Source organism: Lingula anatina, chromosome 7 (assembly GCF_051362555.1).
Source record: "Lingula anatina isolate TDL-2025a chromosome 7, LinAna3.0, whole genome shotgun sequence".
Lineage (NCBI taxonomy): Eukaryota > Metazoa > Brachiopoda > Lingulata > Lingulida > Lingulidae > Lingula > Lingula anatina.
The window spans coordinates 17,550,136-17,574,344 of record NC_141773.1 but is presented as its reverse complement, the minus strand read 5'-3'; the positions used below and the strand labels follow the sequence as shown (position 1 = coordinate 17,574,344).

Below are 24,209 nucleotides of genomic sequence, written 5' to 3'. Positions count from 1 at the left end.
ATTCTTTCCCTTGTACATTTAATTTCCGAAATTTATACCTGCACCAGCGAACAATATGCAGGTATTTCGGTAATTCATTTTAACGGGCAGATTGATGTCATATAATATGATTTTCAGTAAACAAAGTCAATGTCATTCATCACAGAAATTCATTTCCTTTATTGAAATCATGTGCATAAATGTTTAACAACATATTGGACATTCCTTTGATTTCTACATCTCGAAGTGTGAAACGAGAACGGACACGTTCATCTTACGGAGTTTCCTTAAGATAGAATGCATGATGGCATTAATTTTCATCTCGATTATGAATAATAATAGTAATAAAACTAGATACAACAGTGTGTTTACCATTATATAAATTATATCATTCAAACAATCCATTGAAAATTACTTCGATAGACATAAAAAGCTGTCAAATAGACCAGTAAAAAACATTCGTATAACCCTGACCTAAGCCGACATTATGCCTACCCTAGAGATAAACTTATGGCTAGTGGCAATACACATAGGTTTACAGGTGAAGCAACATCCCATTGTATGCAAGGTTATTTTTTACAAGATAATGATAATAGTAAATCTGACGGCTTGGCGGTTAAAAGTGTCACTAGCTGAACTAGCCATTGAACATCCGTCATGCAAGACGCCCGTAGTGTAGATATAATAAACAGATGTTTCTGACGACCAGTTTGAGCTACTTTAATGTTGTCTTTATTGATAGTTACGGACAAAGGCTTTCCATCCCTCTTTCCTCTTTTTTCTGTCATTTATCCCCTTTCTTTTGCAAGTTCCGCTCCAATTCCAGAACGATGTCCGCTTATCACCTTATCACCTCAAAAATCAGCTGTCATTATAAAAAGGAGAATGAAATACCTCTGTCTCAAATCAACAAAAAGGCCAAGAGGAGTGCTCCGACAAACGCGAGCGCCACAATACCCCCGAGAGAAGAACAGATGATGTTAAAACGTGGTCTCTTAAAAAATCGCCTTTTCTTTTTAAGGGGAACACGATCGGTTGTGTCATCAGCAACCAAAGGCGTTGTCGAGTTCTCCGAGTCGGTCCTGCCCCGTTTGTTTTCTGTGTAATCATTTTGCGAGCGATCACCTACGCAGCGTGCGCATGCGGTGACGTCAGGAGCTTCAAACACATCACTACCGTTCTCTTCACTGGCGAGAGCAGATACGGTGAGATGGGTCTCCGTAGCCGCACTCTTAGCGACGCTTCGAGCAACCAGGCCACCGACGATTATGCCGAAGGGATTAGGTCCTCGGTCCCCATAGCGCCTGATGAGGCTTGGGTCGTCCACTTCCCCCCAGTTTCCGCGTTTTGCCGCCCTCAACTCTGCGTCCTTTGCCATGCGCTCGGACCAACCACCATCACCAGCACGACTCATGGTGGACGGGGAGACAGCCTAATTATTGTCTGAAGTGACAGAAGAGTTCATATCAGTATAAATCAGATTAAAATACACTACTTTATAATGAACCTTAAGTAGCTTTTTTATATCCTTTGAGAAGGCGGAAAGACGTCGGTACTACTTACAACTCGTTAGTGTCACACTTGTCTCAGATACGCCTTTTTCGATTTTTAGTACAATTAAAGGGTAACTGTTATTCATTATATGCTTAATAATGTATTTTCTTATGCTCATAGACTTCTTTCAATGATTACAATTATTTCACGAGCAACTAAAAGAGGAAAAGTCAAATCTTGACGTCGTATAGATATACACTACACTACTATTTGTACTTTTAGTAACGACTGCACAATAAGGTAGGCCTATCGATATCAGCACTTCTTTAAAATATAAGTCACAAGTTATCCATAAAGGTGCCTTATCTTGTTATGAAATTATGACAGTTTCAGGTTGAAAATTATCCTCATATAAGAGTAGATTTAATAACCCCCCCCCCCCCCCCCCCCCCCCCCGTTTAAGCTGCAAGTACGCAAAACCACGTGCACTTAATGTAAAAACGTAAACAGCGAACAGATACATGTTCATTGTAACAGCGGCGTCATACTGTTAAGTTACAAATGGTGCATTCAGTTCTAGTCCTCTTGACCAAGCGCTGCCAGAGTTGGTCAAGAGTATACGTAGTTCGGAGCAGACAAAAAATTAAAAAAAAAAACGCTTTGAACGCCTTAAGCTGCATAACGTGTTCTTTTTCCAATATTTTTTTTACCTAATTTTTTAAAACCTAAAACACGTTGCTATTGAGGTTTTTCTCCAGACCTTCACAAGACTGCCTTACCTCCCGACTGACAAAATGGTGCTCACGATCTCTTTGCCGCCGGGGAAAAGGGGGGGGGGCATGGCAACCGTGGGACATAACCTTCCATGCTATGAACACAGCCTACCTGCACAAAATGGGCTCTAGTGCAACTCTCTCTCTCTCTCTCTCTCTCTCTCTCTCTCTTCATCTTTTAACAGTGTGGTCTCAAATGTTTTAAAGGTGCTGAGATGAAATTAGTAAACTTCACTAACCTTGGATTAAGCCTTGTTGTCACACCTTGCCGCTGCGCTAAGTGTTGAATGTGTTCACTAGTGTGTCTACGACCTTAAAGAAAATATTTGTCTAGTCAAGGTATTATATTCAGCCTTGGCTTTACCCGTATAATTTTCCCAGCCTAATTTTAGAAATGGAATATGTTTATTGGTTTCGAAACTAAGCTTTTCCCAAATTATAATTTGCGGATGGGAATTTACCGTTTCCTATTTTCCTCATTGTCGTTTTTTTTTTTTTTTTTATTGTGAATCATGATTATAGCTTTTGCGATAGCCTTGTAAAAAAAGATAATAGGACGCAGCTAGGTTATTTTGTATTTCGAGAAGGCAACATATTTTAATACTTAACACGTTTCACTGCTTTCGAATAAAGCTGTTTAAGTAATTTTAGATAACTGGAATTTATGTATCTTAAAATGAGTAGCCTAATCATTACTATGGATCCTAGATCATTATTGGTTATTGTTTACTGATTAACACGCCTCCTTTTGTTTCCAACTTACAATCACCAGCTTTTCTGTATTCTACTCGACGTCAAGTTTACTTGCGACAGTGAAATTAAGGGTACAAAACAAAATGCACAAGGGGTAATAAAATGTTTATTTTTAAATTATATTGGTGTGGGATACGAAGATTTTTGTTGTTGTTGTTCTCGGTGATATTCAAATCACCGTTCTATATTTATTTGAACGATAAATTGCTTAACATTTATTGACGCCCCCTTAACAACGTAACACTTAAAAAGCGGATCAAACAATGTTCAGATTGCTAGAGCAATCTATTTGAGGCACGAGTTCCTTATACAATAACGATGTTTTTAAGAAATTTAATTTTGAATTTCACAAATTATGATGTTAGTACCCACTGAAAAAACTGTTCACAGCTGATTAAACCTGGATAAAAATAATCATTCTTGGAATATACATCTAGGCACCGACTGGGAAGTGATATTTGAGTAAAGACTAGGTGGAGGATTATATTTATCTAACTGAATTTCGGACGGCTGTTATGATGTAACGATGCTTGGAAGGTGAAAAATGAAATATTTCAATCTTATACTTACTTCGTATGGTCTTTATTGACTATAAAACATAAAAATTACGACGCAGTTGATAACTTTCTGTTTGAAGTATGGTGACGTACCTTGATAACCCGTTCACGTGATTGTATGCTGACTTAACGAATGTGTGCAAAAACCTCCATTAGAAATCTAATATTTTCATGGCTGGTCGCCAGATCAGTTGTCAACAAAAGTCATTGGTGATACCCCTTGTAGTGCTTATATAAAACCCGATTTATTTTTTTTCTTATATTTTGAATTGTTGTTATTAGTGCATGTTACACGTGTATGAGAAAAGGGAACTTAGATGAGAATGAGAGAATCGTCTTAGCGAGCAGTCCACAAGACACGGACTCAACATAATGCGGTATGGAATTCATTTTGCGCACCCCCACCCCCCCGTACCCCCTTTCTCTCCCTCACCCCACCCCTTCCCCCGGGAGTCAAATTAGACCGACAGAAATCTGCTAGCATTATACAGCGGACCAAACAAAGATGCCTGTTCCTAAAACATGCTTTTAAAGAATTTCATTTTGAAGTTCACAAATTATGGTGTTAGTACCCACTGAAAAATAATGTTCACATCTTATTAAACCTGGATAAAAATAACTATTCTTGGAATATACATCTAGGCACCGACTGGGAAGTGATATTGAATAAAGACTAGGTAGAAAATTATTTGCTTAAACACATTTTGGACGGCTGTAATGATGTTATGATGCTAGGAAGTGGAAAAATGCAATATTTCAATCTTAATATTACTTCGTATGGTCTTAATTGCTTATAAGACATATATATAACGACACAATCGATTACTTTCAGTTTGTAGCATGGTGACGTGCCTTGATAACCCTTCACGTAATTTTAAGCTTACTTTATGAGTGTGTGCCAAAACTGCCATTAGGAGTTTAACCTTTCCTTGGCACGTCGCCAGATCAGCTGTCAACAAAAGTGATTGGTTATTCCTTTTGTAGTACCTGTACATAACACCGATTGATTTTTTATATTTTAATTTATTATTGAGTGTCTGATTGGTGACCACCATATATTACTTCACTAATAGCAATTGCTTTGCTAGACAGGGGAACAGTGTTCGTCCAGTACAGCGGCCCCAGTTTACGTAAGTTTTTACAGTAAACATGTAATTTATTCTCTCTGAAAGCATTCAGAACAAGATGATCCGATGACTAACAGATCCGCAGACTTAAAATGGCCGACCTCACTTAAAAGGAAGCCCCCTAATTCTTTAATGCTCATCACACGTGCCATTAGACGAATTGAATCTCGGCTCCGAAGTTTAATTTCTAGGCCCCTGCAGGGACTGCGCGTGTGCAGGCGAGGTAAACATCAAGGGGTTAGTTGGTACATGTATTACTAGTCCACGGATCATCTTCTTCTGAACTCTCTCTCCCTCTTTCTCTCTCTCTCTCGCACATAAGAACACACAAAAACGTGCGGCGGATGTTCGCAAAAATTACTGAAGAATACGAAAATCTAAGATTTTGTTTTCGTTTAAGAGACAAATTGGTGAGCGCCAACTGATATTATCAGATATCTTGGTCGTGGTTTAATCTTTAAGGGAAATGACATTTATTATATATTTCATATTTCCAGATTAAGTCCTAGAAACGAATTCATTCCCAAAGCTGAGGATTTGCTGAAAGTTTGATATATATGTAAATCCAGTATTCCAATACCAGCGCTCCATGGCATGCAGGCGGGAAAGTCGAGACCGTCGCGATGACTGGGAATCACGTAAAGCAGAAGACGAAGAAAGGCGATATGCAAAAAGAGGTGGTCGCGTAAACGATCCTCATTTAAGACGCAAGTATGCCGACAGAGGGGTAAACCCTGTTGTGCTTTTAGTTGGAGGTATGGCAGCAATTGGCGAATTTTCGCCTTCCACTTCCAACACGGACGCCGACACGAACGGGCACGGGAAAATTGACAGCGAAAACCCGGCGAAAGAGTCGAAAAGGCTTCAGAAGAGACCCAAACGCAACAGAAACAGCTCAGAAAATTCAAACTCGCCACTGATATCAGACGATGCCCAAGATAAACCAGCCAGAAAGAAGAAGGGGTTGTTCAAACGCGTCAGATTTGCTAAATGGGGATGTCGTACCATTGCTATCCCAGTTATAGTAGGAATTATTGTGCTTGTGATCCTCGCCCCATTAGGACTATGACTCTGTAACTGGAACCAGAACATCATTTCAGTGAACGCTTTTACAGAAATAGATGCAGATAGCCTGAACTGCAGCCAAATTTACACTCGTGACATTCTCCATCACTGAAAATCGATTACTCACGTGAAATAATCCCCGATTGCAGGAAGTTTTGCACCTCACCGGATTATTAATCAAAACATTTACGTTTTTTTCTGGCAGGTTGCCATGTTTATAAGTTTCGAAAATACCCTCTGTTTTCAATGCTTTAATAGAAAGAAAAATATAGGCCTATGTCCGGTTTGTAAACAGCCGCATTACGATTATCTCTGGTCTGTAGTATCGCAGTATACAAATTCATAAAAGGCAGCTTGCTTGAGCTAAAATGTTTTTTTCTCTTTTTAATATCCCTATTGTTCGTAATCGGGAATGAGAACAAACGTGTGTCAAGACGATTGAAGTGAAGAGAAAAGTGTCAGTGATCTATGTCGTCAAAGTCAAGTGCACAAATACAAAACACGTACACATTATTACACAGTTGTTTTGACAGAAGGCTTTTAAGGTAAACCCAGTATTTGTCAATAAATGGTATATTTTAACCATCACAGCCTTATTTGTTCCCACTTTGTATAGAGTAATAGATACTCTGGCGCTGGCTTTTTTTCTCTCTCACGTATCTAAGTATTTATTGCCAAAATACCCACAATATTTGCATTTTAAATGCTTAATTCTCACCTTCTCACCGAATCATATTATTTACTGTTTAATAAACCTGGAGACTGGTCAATAGTCTAGATATTCATCTTGATTTGCCTTGTCTCCATCACCCTCTACGGGAAGTCAGACGTCGAAAAAATATTTAGGCTCAAAAATATCCCCTAACCTTGAAACAGGTTATGAGTGTAAAATACTCCCCAAACCGCAGTGGCTTTCGCAATATAGGCCTACCTGTCAATCAAAACAAAGACAATTTTATTGTCAATGTTTGCAACTGAGCCGTCGGGGGAATAACCGCCTATTGAAAAAGAACGGGGCGTGTGAAATGTCTAAAATAATAAACTTGGCTGGGTCTCCCTCATTTTTAATCACCACTTAAATGTGCGTGTTGATCTTTTAAGGCACTGATGCCGTCTTACTTAAGTTCAGTGTGACGGTGAATACAAAACAAGAAAATATATACAAACTTGTAAAATGATTCCTGGTTGAAGTAGATTAACAAAGTAGCTATAGGGCCTCCCATCAATGGCAGGCCTTTTAACCGAAACGAAAACAAATTTATCTAGGCAAAGTGCCAATTACTTTCAAGATTTGGGAAACCCCCGTCTTCAAAACCCATTAGAAGAGCAGGAAGTTGAAAATGGTTTGAAAAGAAATTATTTAAGAGTTTGTGACATCGCCATCAAGGGCCCCATTCCCATAGACAAATCAGTCTGCGTATCCAACACTGTGGGGACTCTCGCTGAGTGCAATCAGCTTAAATGAATGACGCCTCCTCCTGACACAAAAGCTGGTGATTAGGCTATACTAGTACGCTGGAAACAATTAAGAGAAGGCGGGTCATTCAGTTAAGCTGATTGCACTCAGCGAGAATCCCCGCAGAGTTGGATCGATCTACGTAGGCCGATGGTGTCTATGGGAATGTTGTCTAGGTCTACACCCACAGTTACACATTCTCAGATTGTATCACAGGCCTGTGGGAATGGTGTATGTTAAAACACAAAAGGAACGTAGGCCCTACGTAGGCTACCCCTATTATAGGGCCCTAAATAAGGCCACACTTTTTTATTTTTATGGATGACATCCTGCGCGCGCACCGATTTTCGCCCGTTCTCCGAAAAAAAAAAAATCCCCCCCCCCCCAGCCCCCAACGAAGTCGGTTGTCGCAAACGAAATGAGCTTTCTTCGCATGCGTATTATCGCCACGTGGAAATGTGGCCGCTTTGCCGTCAAATTCATCTCTAGGATTACTTTCAAATTACACGACAATTAAAGTCATAAAGAGAACTGGTGCCGTCGTTTTGGATTGGTATGCCATTGATATTAGGCATGGAGATATCACCTTTTTACAATTGCCCGAAAAATTTCAGTGACATTCTGTACAAAGCAGCACATAGGCTACCAGGTTTTTCTGTAGCGAAAAAAGGGTCGACAAGGGCGTCGAGGTATTTGGTGGGCTGAAGGTCGGACCCTTATCATTATTACTATATGGAGGGCGGACTTTCTGTCCCACGGACCTTCAGTTTCGTGACACCGGCATAATGCGATAGGCAATATTTTTTCACCTGTTGCCACAGTTGTGTGCGCGACAGTTTTGAAGCCATCACCTGCACTTTAGGCCTAGGCTACCAGTCTTACTATGAATTTAACAACATCCACATGCAAATGGTTGGGAAATAAGGGAATTATCTATTTTAAGATAAGGAGATACTTAGCTTTGAAAAAGAAGTATAGGCTATATAGTAGTGCCAATATTTGTAATGGACAGGAACTGAAATTTAGATCAGCTGTAAGCCTAGTTGCAGACTTATATATGTAGGCCTATGCTTCTATTCTCGGTTGTATTCTGAATGCCTATAAAGCTATAACAAGAAGCTACATTAGAACATAAAGTCTGACCATATGAACCCCGCCAAAATACCCCCAAACCTTAAATTATTTTTTTATAAGGGTGTGCTGTATTTTAAGGTTCGCCAGCTGTGATAGGCTATGAGCTGCTATCTTTCATGAGAATACCGGGCTGCACATAATTGTGTCATTTTACCGCAATGCGGAACCATCAAATAATAAATCGCTCATTGAATGATAAAGTATACAAGTGAAATTTATCATATTTCATTTACATTTTTGTAAAATCATAAGCATTTTACGTAATTTTAAAGCAAATGTAACTTTTACAAGTCTAAAACCATTTATTATTTTCATAGGGCGTTATAGTTACCCAATCTTAATTTTATATATAGCTTATTTGCGCGTGAGGAAGACCTAAGACCTTCCTCGCGCTTGTAACATAGTGCAAAGTTTCAGCGCGAAATTTTGCATACTAGGTATTTTTACGAATTGATGAACACGAAAAAACTGTAGCACTAACATAAGTAGATCACTCTGACGATATTCAGGGAAGATGGCAGAAGAGGAGAGTGAGGATTACCAAATTAAACAGGTGGGGTTTTATTCTGTAGCAGACTAAAATGGCGGTCGTCATCGCACTGATTTAACATCTATCACCAATACAATTTGAAAGCGATTTCAACTTAATCGTATATTTAATATGAAACCTTTCGAAAGTACGGAGTCCTATATTAATTATTGGTTAAAGTAATCTCGGTATTCTAGTTATGATAACATTCCAAATTGAACATGGTGAACCGCGTTATATTTCAATGGACGTTCATTTTCATGATGCCACATTAGCTCAGTTTACTTAAACTTTTTTTTGTAATGTTAATATTCTCATCTGTGCAACGCAGTTAGGTCTTTACCGAATGTACATTTTTATGTGCCCCAACCTCCATTTCTTACTGTGGTACTCACCAAGGAATTGTATCAAAACTCCACTTGTTCAAGTGCTTGTTTGAAATGGGGCCGTAGCAATAGTCCGAAGGTTCAATAGTCCGAAGGTTCATTGGTCCGAATATTCACTATAGAACCTTCGGACCAATGAACCCTTGATTAAAAAACCGATGAAAATGTTACCGTTTTTCGGACCAATGAACCTTCGGACTATCGAGACGCTCCCCATTAACACCTGCATATCGGACACTGCTGTACTACCACATGGAGGATAACAGAAAAAAAAAACGTAAAGTGACAACCAGCTTGCACATCCACTGTGATTCTCTCAAATCTTTACCTAACAAATATACCTAGAGCTTCAACTCACACACTCCTGTAAAGCAACCAGTTTTTTTGTAGACAGAGTTGCTTGTCTACCATTTATGTCATTGCGAATTCTTATACACACTATCATGAGGTCAATTGGCCAACTGGTATATGGATTTCTGAATGCGAGAAGGATGTAAGAGATTGTTTTCTGCCTTGAAGCGAAATTTTGAATTATCACATTGACCATGCAACTTCCAGTGTACACAATTGTGTGTGCACAGTAAGTTGTTTTGTGAAATGAAAAAATTATACATTATTATTTAACCTACCTCAGGCATTTAGAAACCCATTCATGGCTTTATGTAGCATATATCTGATTTTACAACAGCCTAGCTTGTAGATTAGTCTGACCTTAATTACCTCCCCCCCCCCACACACCCTGCTCCTTGTCTACAGACCCACAACTCTGAATTAATAGAGTAATCAACATACTCACTTTTCTTCTTCATCAGCCCCATGTTTCCATCCTCCGGAGTGACGAGAGTCCCCGTCTGACTGGGTGCACTGACTGGTCCTGTGGCTGTCACAAACACCACTGCCCAATGTGTACACTAGAACACTTCAAACCTTCCAACAAGACACAGACTCTAAAACACCTGAGCTGGCACTTCAGGCATAGCTACAAGTATAAAGGTAAGAACTGGTTAAAGGCAGTGGAAATGGAAAAACAGTTATTAGAAAGGAAGGTTTTTAGTCTTTAACAGGCATGTTGTTAAACTGTAATTGTAATTACTTTGTCTCAAATATAATTTCCCTATCTAATGTGAGTGCTGAGTAATAAAAATTCAGTGTATGAATAATGTTTCAGGTATAGAAGCAACATCAGTAATGTTTCAGGTTGTATGTTTTTTCATATTAGCAGGCTTTATCATTTTAAGCATAATGTTTCAGGTATAGAAGCAACATCAGTAATGTTTCAGGTTGTATGTTTTTTCATATTAGCAGGCTTTATCATTTTTTTACAGGTTTGATCATATGTGAGTGCAAACTTGATTGTCCTGGAACAGGCAAGACATTCAAACGTGGCCACTTCCACTGTCCCGAATGTGGAGACACGATGGCATCAAAGCCACAGATTGTCAACCACATTGCAGTGCTGCATGAAGGCAAGGCACCACCAGAAAAAGAGGGGCGGAGGATACTGGTTTCTCAGTTAGGTGAATAAGAACACTGGTAGTATGGTCCCTTTGGAGCAAAGATCCTTAAATCAAAGGAGGTGTTCTCCTGTACAAGTATTACTAGGAGATTTTTGCTCTGAAAGGGATTATACAACCATAATATTAACTTATTAACTTTAACTCCTTGCTTTATGGATGCGGCATAGAAAGAAAAAAGAAAGTCCAAAGCATTCAAAATATATCAGCACATTATGCAACAGTGACAACACATTTCAAGGAAAACCAATAGGCCTATTGTCTCTAGAGAATCACAGGAGTGACCAATGTTAGGAAAATGCAGGTCAATTAAAAAATCTGCTTGATTGTACCATTTTTAGCTATATTTCTTTGCATATTTTGAGAACTCTTGTTGATTGCATTTTTTTTTTTTTTTTTGAAGGGGGGGGGGTTCCATATTTACTCCAGCTGGTGGTACAATATCCGGAGGTGGTATCACCTCTCTGATCCTCTAGTTACTTTTGGTGTATGATTCTTTGCCTTCCCCCCCCCCCCCTCACATCAGCAATTATGAAAGTGCTCATTAAAAACTCTAGATAGTATAAAATCAGCATGTGACTTCTCCTAACCTTTTTTTCAGGTGCTATGTCTAGGAAGCGAAAGTACTTGGCTGTAGATGAAGAATTTGTACCACGAAAGTCTTCGAGAACTCGTAAGACTATTGATTACAATGCTCTAGCAGAAGATGGTAAGTTTTTAAACTATTTTCTCAAGGTTGTTTTCACCTGATTCTTAGGAACCAGATCATTTCCTAAGTAAATATGAGTGAGTTGTAATATTCTCTTAATGTAAGCAAGTTGTGTTCACTTGGAAAGAATAAAATGTATGTGCATGTGTGTGTAGCACCAGTTAAATGTAGTCTTTTGGTTGGTTACTGTGTGTCATTATGTGACTGATTATTTTTCAGTGTCACCTGCAAAAAAAGAAATTAACATGATTGCTTTCACATAAGATTTGATAAAATTTGCAAATGGTGAATTCATGATACATGTAACAGCAACAAATGAAAGGGGGTCAAAATGTTCATCTTTGATTTTTCTCCAACCACTTAAATTTACTATTTAACATATGATAAGATATTCTGTGGGCTTCAAGCCTTCATTGTCCTTTTCCAATTTTGAGGGTGCATACTAGTAAGTCTTTTGGTTTTAAGAAAATTGTAAGTATTGTTACAATGTAGGGGTGGGAGAAAAGAGGGATCCAGTAGTCTCAGGTTCACTTAATCTGAGCTGAGAATATATGACCCATTCTACGTGCTATTTACAGATATATGTTTTATTTGGAACCATCTGTTTCAAGTTTCATTTCTGAGTTCAGTGTGCTTGTAAGTATATAGACCAGGGGCTGATATGTTTCAGGTATAAAAAAGATAAGGAAAGGAATTAGCACTGAGGCAGAACAAGAAGAAGCAAAAGAAGTACTAGAAGAAGAGAAGGAAGAAGAAAAAGAACACATGGATGAAGCTGAAGACACAAAAATAGCAGGTATCTAGATTGAAAGATTTATAAGGAAATTGTCATTCTGTAAATCCAATTGGGTATTTAATATTTTGACAGAAAAATAAGTTCTTTTCATTTTCATGTATCAGTCAGATGTCTAGCAATTTGGCATCAACTTTTCAAAGCTAAATCTGTATTTTACTCATGTTAACACATTAGCAATTAAGCTGTTTATTTTTTGTAAGAGGAGTTAAAAAGCTTAGTTCTTTTCCCATTCAGTATATATATATCGATTCCATCACCGAAACTGAAGTTAAGTGTTCATAATTGGTCCATTTCTGATATACAGTAAAACTGTACTTAATGATAAATAAACAGCCATTCAGTTATTAATTCAGAAAAAAACTGCTTTTTTTTTCAATGAAAAATCTGATTCTTCATGAATTTAAGCTCTGTTGTTGTTGTAATTTCAGCTTTGGCCAAGGGGACGGTCACTTCAGTCAAGCACCCTCACATCTCAATGGTCAGTGGTCAGGAGGATTTGGTTAGACTTAGCATCTGCGACCCCGAGTTTTGTGACTGTGGTGGACGCCACTGCCCACTGTGTCCAGTGGCCGTATTCCAGCCAACTGTCAATATGGAGGAGTTTTCCATGCATATCAGTGGCCACATGGACAATTCTGTTCCTTATAAAGGTACATTATGTTGCTAGAAATCATAGAACTCTACTTGCCTCACTGTATCATTATAAGTTTTAGCTAAACACCGAACTATTATTATTATAGTAATTGGTATGATGCTAATTAAACAGTTTCCTAACCTTTGGGGTCATAGGAGGATTGCTGTGTCAAATGTCATGCCGGGCATCTCCACCATCAGCCAATGCTTACCATTTTATGCACTGATGAATGCTTGACAATAAAGCAAGGTGTTCATACCACCTTTAAACTGTTATTTTAAAGAAAAGTTTAGGAGCACAGAGAAATGTATTCTCCCTTACCATCGCATCTGTTTCCAGGATCCCTGGTTTCGGCTCAAAGTAATCCTTTCAAGCTGTGAAATTTGTCCCTGATTTGTCCTTACTGTTAGAAAATTTAACTTAATCAGAATATCTATTAAAATCTATTGCAGACAAGAAACTTGTGAGCTGTCAGCTGGGGGATATCTATCCCAATCCCAGTGAGAAGGCCTCCCTCCACTGGCACTGTCCTGAGTGTGCTGCCACCTGTCTTGAAAGAGACCTCTTCATAGACCACCTGCTGGGGCACTTGGAACCGGCTCATCTTGATGGAAGTGTGGAAGTACCATCTGGTGGAGAAAATGATGAGGCAGATGAGCCCAGTGATGATAAATCTGCAGGTATTTGATATTCACTTGTTTTCTCTTGAGTTATTTATTAGGAGAAATTAAGGGGGTACACAACTGACATATTTTACAGCTTTTTAATAAAAGTTAAAGAGGTTATTTAAACTTATTGATAAGATTTAGCTTGTAGAAAAAAAAGATTTGTAAGAGAACTGTCCCAATATTTTATGATGGAGCATCCATCCCAAGTTCATACCTCAATAGCTGTACAATCTGATGAAATATATTTATGAGCAAGTCTTACTTCAAATGATAGATATTCTTTGAAGCATGACTCACTGACAAGTACAGTACTTGGCCAGTTGAGACAAATCCTTCACAAGAGGGGAGGCTGCAATTAAGAACTGCACCTCTTGGCTCTTCTGTCATGAATTGGGCATATTTTTTGCTGTTGAAAGTCATTTCTGCTTCTTTTTTTTAGAGCTGAAAAAGGGTAGTCTTCTTCATATTGCATTTCCACACAAAAGCATCGTCAAGTCTGTGGATGAGTTGGTGGCTTCTTGTGAAGATGATTCTTGCATGTTGCTGCCCTCTGGTGAGCATGCTCGATGTAACTTGCTGCATTGCGCTGTATGTCCCAATGAACATTTCAAGCCAGTCAAATATAAGGCAGCTCTTCTCAAGCACTTGCAGTGGCACATAAAGTTTGCTTTATGGTACAAAGGTGAGTTGTTTTTATTTCCTTTAAAGTATTAAAATTAATACCAGTGAGTATTTGGGGTACAGGGGGTCCAATATGTGAATCTGTTATTTCATCACCAATTTACAGGGTCCAACCCAAGCAAATCAAGTCCCAAACCCATTATTATGTTCCAAAATTTTTCATAAGCCACTGAGCTGTCTTTGAAAATATAGGCCTTCTTTATAGGCCAGTGACCATCCAAAATTAGCTCAGTACAGGCTGGACGGCTTTACAGGGAAACGTTCATCCTAAGCTGTTAAACAGGATGAGATTTTTATTTACATACATTGTAATTACATGTATGTCAAAAATATGTTCCAATGTATTTTAAGTTAATTTTATGATGTTATGGATTTATATATATATTCATTGGAAAAATTTGTTTTCATGGGTCATACTTTTAGTATTTATATTTATAACTTATTTGATTTTTTCCCATTAAAATATTAACACTTAAGTTTTTAAAAACTTCTCATAACTGCCAATTTCAGATGCATATTTGGTAGTTTGTAAACAAGGGTGTTCATCCCACAAGAGTGCGGCCCATTTTCACTGTCCACATTGTGGCCAGACTGTGGTCAAGAAGAAGAACCTTGTCGCTCATATGCTTGTACACTGTGACCTTCCAGTCACCTCTGACCTTTCAAAGGTCACAGAACATCCCCAAGATGATAAGTTACCTGAGAACAGCCACCTTCCCGGTAAGTGATGTAGATATTAGATTTTCATGACTTTATTTGTGGGTTCACGCCGTATTAAAAAGGGTAACAAGTATTTGTATGAGATTCATATTTCAGAATAAATACATTGTAAACAACTGATAGAAATATAGTAGAGTCTATTTTACCACCAAAATACCAGTTATTACAATTATTCTGGAATCCTGTCATCTGACCACAAGAACTTCATATATGGCTACCCCATCAAACCCAACCACTTTCCTGCTCAAAAATTTTCTTCAAAGTTTAAAAAATTTTTGAAAACATAAATAAATAAATTAGATGATTGGATTAATAAAAAATAAGTTTCTAAAAAAGGAAGAAAAAAAAGGATAAAAGAGTAATTTTTAATGCTGTAATATATACAGATGAGGAGGATGAAGGAGAAGAACCTCCTTCCATGGAGTACAGCACTGTCCAGACCCTGGACAACACAGTCCAGTCATTAGCAGCTGACAGGGGTCAAGATGGGAGTGACCAGGGAAGCAAGGCTGTTATTGAAGCCACCTCAGAGGGGGCAGGGCCAAATATTCAGACCGGCCATGATGCTATAAGCCACCCCCATATCTCCCTGGTGACTGATGTGGATGACATGCTGCGACAGTGTCATAGGTGAGTGTATTGTTTGTATTATATGATAATATTTTGGTATTTAATTTTTAGTCATTTACTTTGTCTTCTAAGTTATTGTTTAATTTTGACTCATTTGTAATGTTACATTGTACACAGCTTTAAGATGCATGGCCTGTCTGGGTCCCAGTCTTGTAATGTTAACAGGTTATATATATTTGTTGTTATAGATAAGGCTACCCAACCTTTGACTTATTTTACCTCTTATTATCCAAACTTTATTGGTCAGCTATGTCAATGTCCTTTATTTTCTATGAATCAGTTTCCATAAGTTTCCCCAGGATTTGGAATAAACAGAGTTCAAAATGTGAATCGGTAATCTCTGAACAGATCAATGGAAAAAGCCTTGTCTGCACCCCTAGTTGACCATTATATTTATATTGACATGTTTTGCAGATGTAATAAACGTGCTTGTCCAAGCTGCCATGGGAAGCTATTCCATTGTCCAGTGTGTCCAGCCAAGGTCAAGCTGCACTCTGCACTGGTCACTCACATAGAGTCTCATGTAGCAGCAGCTGTCACCTTCAGAGGTACTACTTTTGAGTTAACATGGTTCATTATCTGGTATCCCCCTACACTTTCCCTTAAGTGCATACAGGGTATTTCAAAACATTTGCTTATAAGTTTAAATTTTTCACTTATGCGACTTTCTGCACTTAAATGAAGCTGTACCTCACAAGGCTTTTGGTCACTCCCATACCTTCTATTGTGTTTGTTTCTATGAGACTGAGTCTGATGTCTCAGTAATAGTGCTGTCCCGGGCCATATGTGTGAAAATATAATGTAGAAAGTGAAAAAGTTTTATCTTATATTTATAAGCATTATCAACTATTTTACAGGTAAATTTCCATCAGAATTTGCAGACATTTGTTGCCACCCATTGAATCATTTGAAGTAATTGATCAGTGTTATGTTACCTTTCTTAGGCATAAAGATCTGTCTGTGTAAGCTAAAGAGCTGCCTTCCAAAGCTAAAGACCAAATCTGTTGGTCACTACCACTGTCCACTCTGTGGGTCAATACAGGCCAAAGGGGTGCGGCTGAGAGCTCATCTCAAAGCACATAAACTGGGGACTGTGCGGACACGAGGTAAAAGGGTGCATGGAATACGGGATCATTTGGTGTGTGTTGTTGTTTATGATTGCTGTTTCTCAGTGCATGGAGTTATACCTTGCATAGTGTTAAATGTAATGATCTGTCACGCCTGGTACAAATGACATTAAATAACTATAAAAGTCAGTTTTTTCCCTATATATTTGGACATTTCAGACTCGGTTGCTGGTGTCCCTCGCAAGTCACGTCAGCATCTGGAGACAACTCCCCAGCAGAGGGAGACACTGGATTCCTTCCCGGTGCAGAACCGTGCCACGATTGCCTCGGCCTATGACCTTCTGACTGAGAGGTGTAAGAGAACCCAGTGTCACTGCAGAGGTGAGTACAGATATCAACCACTCATTGTGACTTTGGACATTTTTGTATTCACTTTAACAAAATAGATTACAGTCAAGTAATCAGAATGATCAGAACTGATCAGAAGATAGTTTAATATAATTTAAAAAAGTTATGAAGGGAAAGTTCCTTTTTATTTATTTATTTAATTAAATATATATAATTATTTAGCTATGCACTAATTTAGTTTATTTATCAAACACACACGCACGCACGCACACACACACACACACACACACACACACTTTCTCTTTCTCTCAAAATCATGCTGACTTAACCCAGGAAATTATCTAAATTTTACCAAGTGTACATAGTAATAAAAAGCATGAGTCGCCTAGCTTAACATGGAATAGAGCATGGCCTAATCTGCCAGCCGTAAGTCTAACTCCAATATGTCTGTCAGGCTTCCACTGTCCATTGTGTCCAGTGAAGTACTTCAAGCCGCCCCAGTCTGCCTCACATCTTCTGAACCATGGGGAAAATCACATTAACCACTCTGTACCATATAAAGGTAAGATGAAACCATGGCAAATGTTCACATTGTTTTATTTCTTAAAATTAAGCATATTTTTTTGTCAATATTTTCTGATTACATTTGCAAACATTGCTTTTGAGTGTATTTAAATGTTTAAGCCAGCAAAGAAATACCCTAAAAGTGGTACCGGGGGAAAGATTATTTAGTGCTCTCAGGAAAGATTTGTCAGTGGCAGTTAATTTTACTGGCCAAATGAATCAAATGTATCCCATGGAAAAAATCACTCACACAAGATAATTGTATTGTGTGGAAAAACTAATTATGTGACACTTCTTAGTACCAGGATCTGATAAAAAGATGCTACAAAAAATTATTCAACACCTTTCATGTGAAGTTTTTGAGTGAACATTAGCTAATCTGATGCTTAAAATGATATATACATACTTACAATTAATATGTAAAACAATATGTAGTTCTGAATTGCGTACAATTAATATGTAAAACAATATGTAGTTCTGAATTGTGCAGATTTTAAGCACGAATACTTCCTAACTGACTTGCAAAAAAAAAAAAAAGAAAGGAATAAATAAATATGACAAAGGAAACAAAAATTAAGGAAAGATGGAAGACAGAAAGAATGATGGAAATGAAAAATCTGCCCATGTTCTACTTATCAAGCTCGAGAATAGAAGATTATTTTTTCCAAATGTATAATTTGCATTTTTAAGGTGTGTATCTCACCCTGTGTCGTATGAAGTGTAAGCAGGGTACCACCACCTCACACTATCACTGTCCAGAGTGTGGCGACTTGTTCCGCCGGCGACATCTAGTTGTAGACCACATGAAGATCCACGACCCCACATTTTCTTACAAACCACGTGAGTAGTTTAATTAAATTGTATATTTTTTCGTTAAAGCACATTTAAACAGATGTATTTACTGGTTAGAGGTATAATTTTAGATATTATTTAATATTTTGTGCTCACCAATGGATGTTTTATCAGCTGATTAGTTGGTTACCATTTGTTATCATTCGTGTTTTATGTGCAAGTTGATTGATGATGCTGTTTTCTTCTTTATGCACATTGGATTGCTTGATTGTATAATAATGTTCATCAATAGAGGAATTCATCGGGAGCTGTGAAATGGGCACTGTTTTGTTTCTTAACCTTTTTTTTTGTCCCCACATCCAACTTCCAGAAAAAGCATGATACTAATGATAATAATGACAAAAATAATGACAAAAAAGCAATGAAAAATATTTCAATACCCGCCCATGGCTGACTGTGCCCTGAAGGGTTTTTTTAGTCAGAAATGTTCACCTTCCAGTCCCAAAGTCGATTATCGTTAGTGCCCAACTTTCCCCATTGTATACCATATGGTTCTATGTTCTTACAGCTGTACCTGCTGCCTCTGCAACCAGCAAGGAGAAGGAATCCACAAACAAACCAGAAGAAGAGAAAGATGCTCCACTGACAGAAGCAGATGTAAGTTATTGCCCTAGAACAAGTAACTGTGCATTTGAAAAATTGTTGTAATAATCTGGATAGGAAGAAGGGAGTGGTGCCTTTTTATTTCACTTTTGTACAGTTAGTATATTAGTGATATGTCTGAAATGGACCAAGGGAGATTTAAATAATTTTATAAACTACAAGTTTGAATTACTTAATAGACAATTTATCACTGCAATTTATTTTTATGATTGATCTTCACAAATTGCACATGCCTCACATATGTTCTTATTTTGTTGTCACATTCACATTGTGTGGATTTTCACTGAATTTGGGGAACTACTTGAGTCTCGTCTTGTTTTCCAGATCTTTGTCTCTGTAACTGCCATTGTTTCCAACAAGTTGTTTGCTGCTGTTGGCATGGACCAGAAAGAGGTTTTGCAGACTCTGACAGCTGAGACAGGAATCTTGTGTGCCATTATGGAGGATGGGCAAAATGTCATTCAAGGATCATGGGAAGCCATGAATAAAGCTACTGAAAAATTGAAAGTTGTATGTGCATTAATTTCTTAAAAGAAATTGTACATGAACTCAAATCTCTATTGTATTTTTCAACATATTTGCATGTTGCTTAACAGAGGGTAGTGTTTAAGGTATTTCATGACAATTACAAACTCTACTGTGTTCAAATTCTTTTCAAATAATTTTTCTCACAAAAAAAATGTCACTGAACTAACTTAAGAATTTTTAGGCATAGCAGAGATGATATGAATGATTAATTGTAGCTTTTATACATTTTTAAAGCAGTTAAAATTTTCACAAATTATCATTTAATATATTTTGTCTCAGATGGCAGGGCTGACTGTAGAAACTGAAGCACCAGTAGAAAAACCAGCAGATGAACCTGACTCAGATAGTGGCGACGAGAGTGACCTCGACGACCTCAATGGTGAGGGAGATGACCCGGACTATGACCCCATAGATGATAGCTCCAGCAAGACCAACCGACGCTACCTATGTGGTCTGTGCTCGTATGAGACCGGAGAGGTTGCAGACATGCATAAACATGTGCGCAGTGAGCATGAGGATGCTTACAAGTGCCTGTTCTGTGGAAGGATAGGAACATCCGAGTATGACCTAAAGCGCCACCTACAGACCATTCACCAGGACCATCCAGAGTTTGACATCAAGAAGTCTGCGGAGGAACCCCCGGGAAGCATGCAGTGTCCCAGATGCACTTTTACCACCAATGTAGATAAGATTCTGTTCTACCATACCCTGTTGGACCACTATGAGAAAGGGAAGACAGTGACCAGACACTACCAGTGTACCCAGTGTCAGTATTCCAGTAATAACATAGGGAACCTCAGGGCGCACATTGGACGCAAACACCCCACAGAGAAACATCTCTGTAACATATGTGGCAAGGAGTTTGGCTTTGATTCAGATCTGAAGGTAAGGGTTTCTCTGGGTGACTGTTTGATACAGATCTTTAGTTGAATGTTCTTAAAGGAATTACAACTCTTTGTATGAGATCTGTATTTCACAATAAATACATCATAAACAACTCATACAAATAATACAGTTCTTAGCTTCTCATATTTGGAATATTTTTTTTCAGGAACACATCTCAGTTGTTCATCAGAAGGATAATTGTTGTGTGTGTGATCTGTGTGGCAAAGAGTTTGCTTCTCGGCGTTACCTCCAAGCCCACCTGAAGCGCCATCTAGGGATTAAAAACCACGCGTGTCCTATCTGTGGAAAACGGTTCATGGAGAAGGTTCGCATGCGTGAGCACATGGAGACACATCAGGATGCTTCTGTCAGGGTAAGTCTTGAACTTTTGATAGAGACAATGGTTGTCCCGATTTATCCACATACATGGGTGGTACCGTGCTGTATATATGGTAGTGCCTGGATTTTTGAATGGGGGAAGATTTTGAATTTAAAGAGGCTGTAAAGCATATATATTCTTAACAATAGAAGATGTTCCTATTGAGTAGCAGCAACATGGGAAAGTAGGCTACCTTGTAGTTACATTCAAAAAGTAAAAGCACCACAAATGCTACGTAGAATTTTTTTTTATCATTCCAAAATTATTTATTGGGGAGGATAATAATTTTCCCCTTTGAAAAGATAGAGTTTTGTATTATAATGAGTTCCTGTTATGAAATGAAATAAAAATAGTCACAGAAAATTCTATAATTTTTATTTATCTCAAATAGGTGCTGAAATATGAATGTGACATCTGCGGCAAAAGATTTGCAAATGCTTTCTATGTGCGTGATCACAAGAATATCCACACGGGGGAGAAGCCTCACGTGTGTCCTCACTGCGGTCAAGCCTACGCCCTGCGGCTCACTCTACGCAACCACCTGCTTACACATCAGAACGATAAGCCATTCAAGTGTGAAGTATGCCCCAAGGCCTTCAAAACTAAGGTATGCAATTTTATGTTGAGAATATTCAGTGTATAATTGAATGGACATGTCATTGCCAAGGTGTTAGGACCTGGCTGTAAGTAGGATGGGTATGAGGCTTTTGTTAAACAGCCAGGCACTTTTAAGGTATTTGCTGGTAAGAGTGCAAAGAAATCTTTTTGTGTGGGTGATGGAGTTTGGAAAATCCCCACTGTAGCTCAGACTGTGCCATATGATGATGCATTTTACAGTAACTCTGTTTTTTTTTTTTTTTTTTTTTTTTTTTTAGACCTTGCCTGTACTGATGAATATTTATGAATTGACATACAATATTGTGTTTGTACAATCATGTTTATGAAGCTGTTGTAATGGAATTTTTTTTCATCATAATTTTTTCGATCAGGTAGCACTATTGGCTTGGAATGAATTTTAATTAGAATTATGTTCAGAAATAGTTTTAATGGACTACTAGTATAAATTACCTGTGCTTTTAATTGGATCTAGGTAAAGTTGAATTACCATATGGTAACTCACACAGGGATTGGCAAGCACGATTGCTCAGTTTGCCACAAGGTGTTCACACAGAAGTCAACTTTAAGGAGACATCGTTGTCCTGGTTATCCAATGAAGAAGAGGATGGCTGTACGAGGCACAGAACAGGTAAGGTACCCAATCAGATCTAAGATATCAGTGTCTTAACACAGCGCTATGAGTAGATATAGTTGTTTGTGTGTAGCTACCAAGATATAAGTGCCTAACATAGAGCTCTGAGCAGGAAGGTAGCTTGTGTGTACTTACTGTGTTATACTATAACTACCTGAACACAGAGCTTAGAGCACGTATGGTAGTTTGTGTGTACCTACTATCATGATATAATTACCTGAACACAGAACTCAAAGCATGTGAACCCACTACACTGTAGCTGCTGTAGCAGTCTCAGATCAAGTGTGGGAAATAGCTTTCTTTACATACAGAATTGTTTCAGACTGGTAGTCAAAGGAAAACATCCATTCACATCATCATACATATATATAACATGGTGGGCCTTGAAAGTTTAATCAGCTAATAAATTCTCCTTAATTCTATCTCTTTAGATTGGTAATAGCCAGGATGTCATACAGGTCCATGTGGAAAACCATCAGGAGGGTGCAGTGACCTTAGGTCAAGGTGACCAACAGCTCCTAATCATGGACGGGACAGAGGGGTCAGAGGTCAAGGAACAGGAACTGTACATGTGTTCCATTTGTAATAACATCTTCATGAACTGGAATGAAATGGAAAGCCATATGCAAGAGCACATAGGTGAAGGTCAGGGTCAAGGTCAATCTCAAGGCCAGATTGTCGGAGAGGCTGTTGGGGCACCCATGGCTGGTAACAGTACTGATGTCGTTTCCTCAGAATCTATAGAAATGGCAATTGCTTTAGCAGAACTACCTGGTTCTGTCTAGAGCTTGCATGGTAAAATTGTGGGACAGTAAATGAGACTAGAGTTGTTAAGAAATGCATGAATCGTACTGAGATGATTTCCCCGTTTTATAAGACTCATATGCAGTCTTCATTGACATGTTTTAATGTCTGAACCCGTTTCTGAATTACTGAAAAATAGCATTTTGTTAAGCTTAGAGAATTTGTATTCTGTGAATACACTAAAAGCTGTTGGTTTTAAGGAAGAAAAGAGCCCTCTTCTGTGTGTCATGCCTGAAGATAATGGACACAGTTAAGCAGTGTTGTCATAACAATCCCCACACCATGATATCAGTCAACATCTATGGAAAAGAATGCTTCAGTTATTTGTTTCCTTTCTCTTTAGTTCAACCAGAAGGAATAATTCAAGAATTTCACAGGTAGTTTAAAATGTTGCAGTGGTAAGAGAGGTGAAGTGGGCCAACACTTAGTGTGGCAAATAGTCTGTCCTACCTGGGTTCAGTTTGTTAAAGCCATCAGTTAAGAAATATTTACTTTTTTAAATGAACCAGTTCACTAGTATGGTATTTGAAAGTAGTAGTGGTAGTTTAATGAACAAATACTTTGAATTACATTTGGTAATGACATCAATAGTCAATATAATACCAGAACTAAGGCTGTATTCCCCGCGGGAGACTCACTAGATTACTGTCAGATAATCCGGCTTAAATGTCCATCCCGCCTACTACAAGCTGTAAGGGGGTAATTAACTTTCGTGTCTGCCCGGCTGACAGCTATTTAACGTGAACCCCCAGGGAGTTAGATCGATGTTATCTCTGGAAATGGGGTCTAAAATTCAGGGACATACAATCACAATATGTTTACTTTATTAAAATTTGCCATTGAAATACCAAGAATTTTACACCGAGTCTGACTTTGTCATCATCTTTGACATTGTTAATATTTGACATTTCAAGTAGCACATGTGGAGCAAATTATTTTGATTTAAAGTGCAGTTGTGTAACATATTCCCATTTATTAGATTTTCCAGAAAATGTTAATAAAGTGGCTATCTCCACAAAATTTTTATCAGTATGTTACACTGCCATTTTGAGTACTTCAAATAAAAATCTGATTCAAAATGTTATGTATTTAATTCAGTCTTTCTTAAAGCACTTGTTCATTCAGTATCATTTATTTATTTATGTCAAACACTGGCTACGGAAACATTTGCTGTACTTGACAATGTATACTTCTTCAGGGAGAGGAAAATGCTAATAATTCGAAAACTTCCTTTATTTATTTGCAATTTTCCACTTAGCAAGATGAAGAACAAAGACATTTTTTGAGTAGATAATACTTAATGCACTTTTTCATAATTCATTCAA

General features: G+C 38.1%; 2 protein-coding genes and 1 long non-coding RNA gene across 5 annotated transcripts; 2 read left to right on the top strand and 1 right to left on the bottom strand.

Annotated features, from left to right (window-relative positions):
* Nucleotides 1-135: 135 nt before the first annotated feature.
* LOC147760824 (uncharacterized) lies at nt 136-10,144 on the bottom strand. 3 transcript variants are annotated; one of them, XM_087016449.1, is made up of 2 exons: nt 10,050-10,144; nt 136-1,422 (listed from the first exon to the last, which is right to left on the bottom strand). In XM_087016449.1, the coding sequence occupies exon 2, from the start codon at nt 1,391-1,393 to the stop codon at nt 881-883; it is 513 nt and encodes a 170-aa protein (XP_086872575.1). In that variant the 5' UTR covers nt 1,394-1,422; nt 10,050-10,144; the 3' UTR covers nt 136-880. The 3 variants fall into 3 exon arrangements, with proteins under 3 accessions (XP_086872575.1, XP_086872573.1, XP_086872574.1); XM_087016447.1 differs by lacking the exon at nt 10,050-10,144 and adding an exon at nt 2,486-2,637; XM_087016448.1 differs by lacking the exon at nt 10,050-10,144 and adding an exon at nt 2,359-2,473.
* LOC147760825 (uncharacterized) lies at nt 3,968-6,333 on the top strand. The gene is made up of 2 exons (XR_015335335.1): nt 3,968-4,686; nt 5,181-6,333. It is a non-coding gene; the product is annotated as an uncharacterized LOC147760825 (long non-coding RNA).
* LOC106160035 (uncharacterized) lies at nt 8,681-23,966 on the top strand. Its single transcript, XM_013536529.3, has 22 exons — nt 8,681-8,891; nt 10,066-10,246; nt 10,579-10,770; nt 11,369-11,476; nt 12,147-12,272; nt 12,701-12,922; nt 13,359-13,586; nt 14,014-14,256; nt 14,766-14,975; nt 15,362-15,605; nt 16,020-16,153; nt 16,550-16,711; nt 16,892-17,053; nt 17,475-17,582; nt 18,275-18,424; nt 18,945-19,033; nt 19,364-19,549; nt 19,847-20,452; nt 20,619-20,825; nt 21,223-21,438; nt 21,922-22,077; nt 22,512-23,966. The coding sequence occupies exons 1-22, from the start codon at nt 8,853-8,855 to the stop codon at nt 22,863-22,865; spliced, it is 4,323 nt and encodes a 1,440-aa protein (XP_013391983.2). The 5' UTR covers nt 8,681-8,852; the 3' UTR covers nt 22,866-23,966.
* Nucleotides 23,967-24,209: the final 243 nt, after the last annotated feature.